Source organism: Curcuma longa, chromosome 19 (genome assembly GCF_044706935.1).
Source record: "Curcuma longa cultivar G26 ecotype Majalengka, Jawa Barat chromosome 19, ITB_CL_G26_1.1, whole genome shotgun sequence".
NCBI lineage: Eukaryota > Viridiplantae > Streptophyta > Magnoliopsida > Zingiberales > Zingiberaceae > Curcuma > Curcuma longa.
In genome coordinates this window covers 4,183,003-4,185,575 of record NC_133879.1, presented here as the reverse complement: position 1 = coordinate 4,185,575, position 2,573 = coordinate 4,183,003, and the positions used below count along the sequence as shown (strand labels likewise).

The window sequence follows — 2,573 nt, the reverse complement described above, 5'->3', positions numbered from 1 at the left end:
GATACTCTGCGCGGATAGAATGTGTAGTTAGTACCATGGATGATCCTAATTTCTAATTGACATTGAATGCTTTATTGGGATATAATCAAAGTTTCATATTAAAAATACATAAAAAAGATTCTGGGATAATAAGATAGAGATATCTATATTGTATGAGACATTTTAGATAAAATCTCAAAAATAAAATCTCGATGGTGTGAATTCAAAGTAGACAATATCATATCATTTTGGAGATATATATGAATTTTATCTGTTCTAATAGTGGTATCAGAGCAGGTCTATGTGGTGTCATACAGGGACCCTCACAAAGGAATAATTGGGAAGCTCCTAGTAAGGGATCCGTTGGAATCGTTAAGGGGGTGGATCCGTTAGGATTCAGATTAGTAAGGGATCAGTTGGGATCGTTAAGTAGAGGCTCCCAGTGATCTTTTGTTTAAGAGGTAAATTGTTGTGATACAATTAAAGTTCCACGTTAAAAATACATGGAAAAGATATTTAGTGATCTTTTGTTTAAGGGGTAAATTGTTGTGATACAATTAAAGTTCCACGTAAAAATACATGGAAAAGATATTTAAATTATAAGATGGAGATATTTATTGGTATGAGATCTTTTGGATAAAATCTAAAAATAAAATCACGAGGGACGTGAGTCCAAAGTGGATAATACCATAATGTTTTGGAAATATATATTGATTCTATTATGTTTCATTCAATTCGGGGAAAATTGAAGGGCTACGGAGTAGGTGGATGGTTTGTTAACTATGTTTGATGCCAACCTGGATTTAAAAATCTCCATATTCTGTTATTTGCTCATTCAATTTCCATTTGTATCATCAGAACAAATATGAAAATGTTAGTAAAAGAAACCCTACATATGTTATAAAAACCAAGAACAAAACAGTCAGAAATATCATGAGAAGAAAGTGATTCAATTTTTTTGGTAATTCAAATAGTCAATTCTTGGAATAGATTAATTCTGGAGGTGGGAATGCAACCCAACCGAAATCTGACGCTAGGAATTTCGATTTCAACAAGACATTTCCGCATGGCGCGGGCCACTCCTGTCCCCCAGCAGTCGGTCGTGCAACCCATCAATTCCTACCAAAATGACAGCGAGTCTTAGAAAATTAGTGCTTGAACACAGTGTCTTTTATAAGCATGTCACAGCTTCGTTGTCATTGATTTTTCCTGAAACAGATCTTTATTTTTTGTTATTATGGTGTTGAACATTAAGCCGCGAAAGTGCACCCATGGTTCATTGAACTTTGGCGATTTTGAAGGCAATTTCAATCAAATTCCATCACTGTCCGATGTGATTGTCATTTCAGAAGGAAATTGCCGTGTGAGTTTTCGTTCCACATAAAACAATTCAGACCATCTTTTTCAGATACGAGCTCTTGAGGTCATTATCTTCCCTATTACCTTCAAAAGCAGATCATGCAAAATAATACCAGTGAAATCAAGCGTTATGGCATTTCCATTCTTCATCAGAAAACAAAACATGGAATTAAACATGAGTCTCTTAATTTCATTCCAAATAATTTAGCAACAACATATTTATACTATTAATACGATGCCTTCCCTATATTTATATTCTGCCCAACGATGATGAAAATGATCCATGGTCGTCAGAGTAGCCGACTGATTCTTGCCACCCAATAGAGAGAACATTGTTCCAGGATCCATCACCAGACTTGACTTCATGATCCCAGCGCTCATCTTCCAGTAGAAACTTTAGCTTTTGACAAGGCTCCACCATTAGTGCCGCACGGCTTCTGTCCATGCAAAGCCCAAGCATGTTCATATCTCCAGTTTCATGTTTGGCATGGTTCATGACGAGATTAAGCCCGCCAGAATTGTAACTACAATCCATGATATTTAAACTGCTCTCGTTCATCAAACAATTTGGGAGTTGTACTGGTTTTAGGCCGCCTAAGGGCACTGCTGGTGGCAGTTGATGTCGCACTGGTGCAGCCACCAAAATGGTAGCAGAGGCAGGGCGGCGCTTGTTCCTACGGCAGCCACCGCCAACAGGAACATTGCGGAGTGAGCCGCCCTTGGTCCAATAGCGGCGGCATGTCTTGCAGAAGTAGCGAGGCTGAGAGAGGCTGTAGTTGTTGTAATAGCAAAACTTGGTGTTCATGGAGTCGCACCGTGGGCACTTGAGGGCCTGTTGCTCCTGTGGTGGTGGCCGCAACCTCCTCTCAGTTGTCGGCATTGGTGTCAAGCATGAGATCAGCTCGTCGGAGGACAGGGAGTAGTCTGCAGCTATGACCTTGTCTTCCTGGCTCATCATAATGCTCTGCATAAATCACAATCAGTAAAGAAAGATGTAAAAACTTGCCTGCATTCAACTGCAGGACTAAGCCATTTCTTTCACTGACTAGAACAATTAAGAAAACTACCAGGGCCATTTAATTTAGCGCAGAAACAGAAGAGTTAATTTTAGAGCATTAATAACCTTTAGCCAGTCATTGGAGTCCATGCCAATCTGCATTGAAGATGTTGCCATCTCACAAAGGTATGAAGCACAATATATAGAAATGAGCTAAAACTCTCCCAAGAAAATTAAT

The 2,573-nt window shown here is 39.0% G+C and overlaps 1 protein-coding gene across 1 annotated transcript; it reads right to left on the bottom strand.

Annotated features, from left to right (window-relative positions):
* Positions 1-1,476: 1,476 nt before the first annotated feature.
* On the bottom strand, positions 1,477-2,573 carry LOC141812773 (uncharacterized). The gene is made up of 2 exons (XM_074700763.1): positions 2,462-2,573; positions 1,477-2,302 (listed from the first exon to the last, which is right to left on the bottom strand). The coding sequence occupies exons 1-2, from the start codon at positions 2,510-2,512 to the stop codon at positions 1,589-1,591; spliced, it is 765 nt and encodes a 254-aa protein (XP_074556864.1). The 5' UTR covers positions 2,513-2,573; the 3' UTR covers positions 1,477-1,588.

Excerpts from the sequence above, each read along its gene's own strand:
- LOC141812773 (XM_074700763.1), bottom strand. The coding sequence starts at position 2,512 with ATGGCAACATCTTCAATGCAGATTGGCATGGACTCCAATGACTGGCTA. Across the intron at positions 2,303-2,461 it reads ACTCCAATGACTGGCTAAAG|AGCATTATGATGAGCCAGGA; the intron begins GTTATTAATGCT and ends TGATTTATGCAG.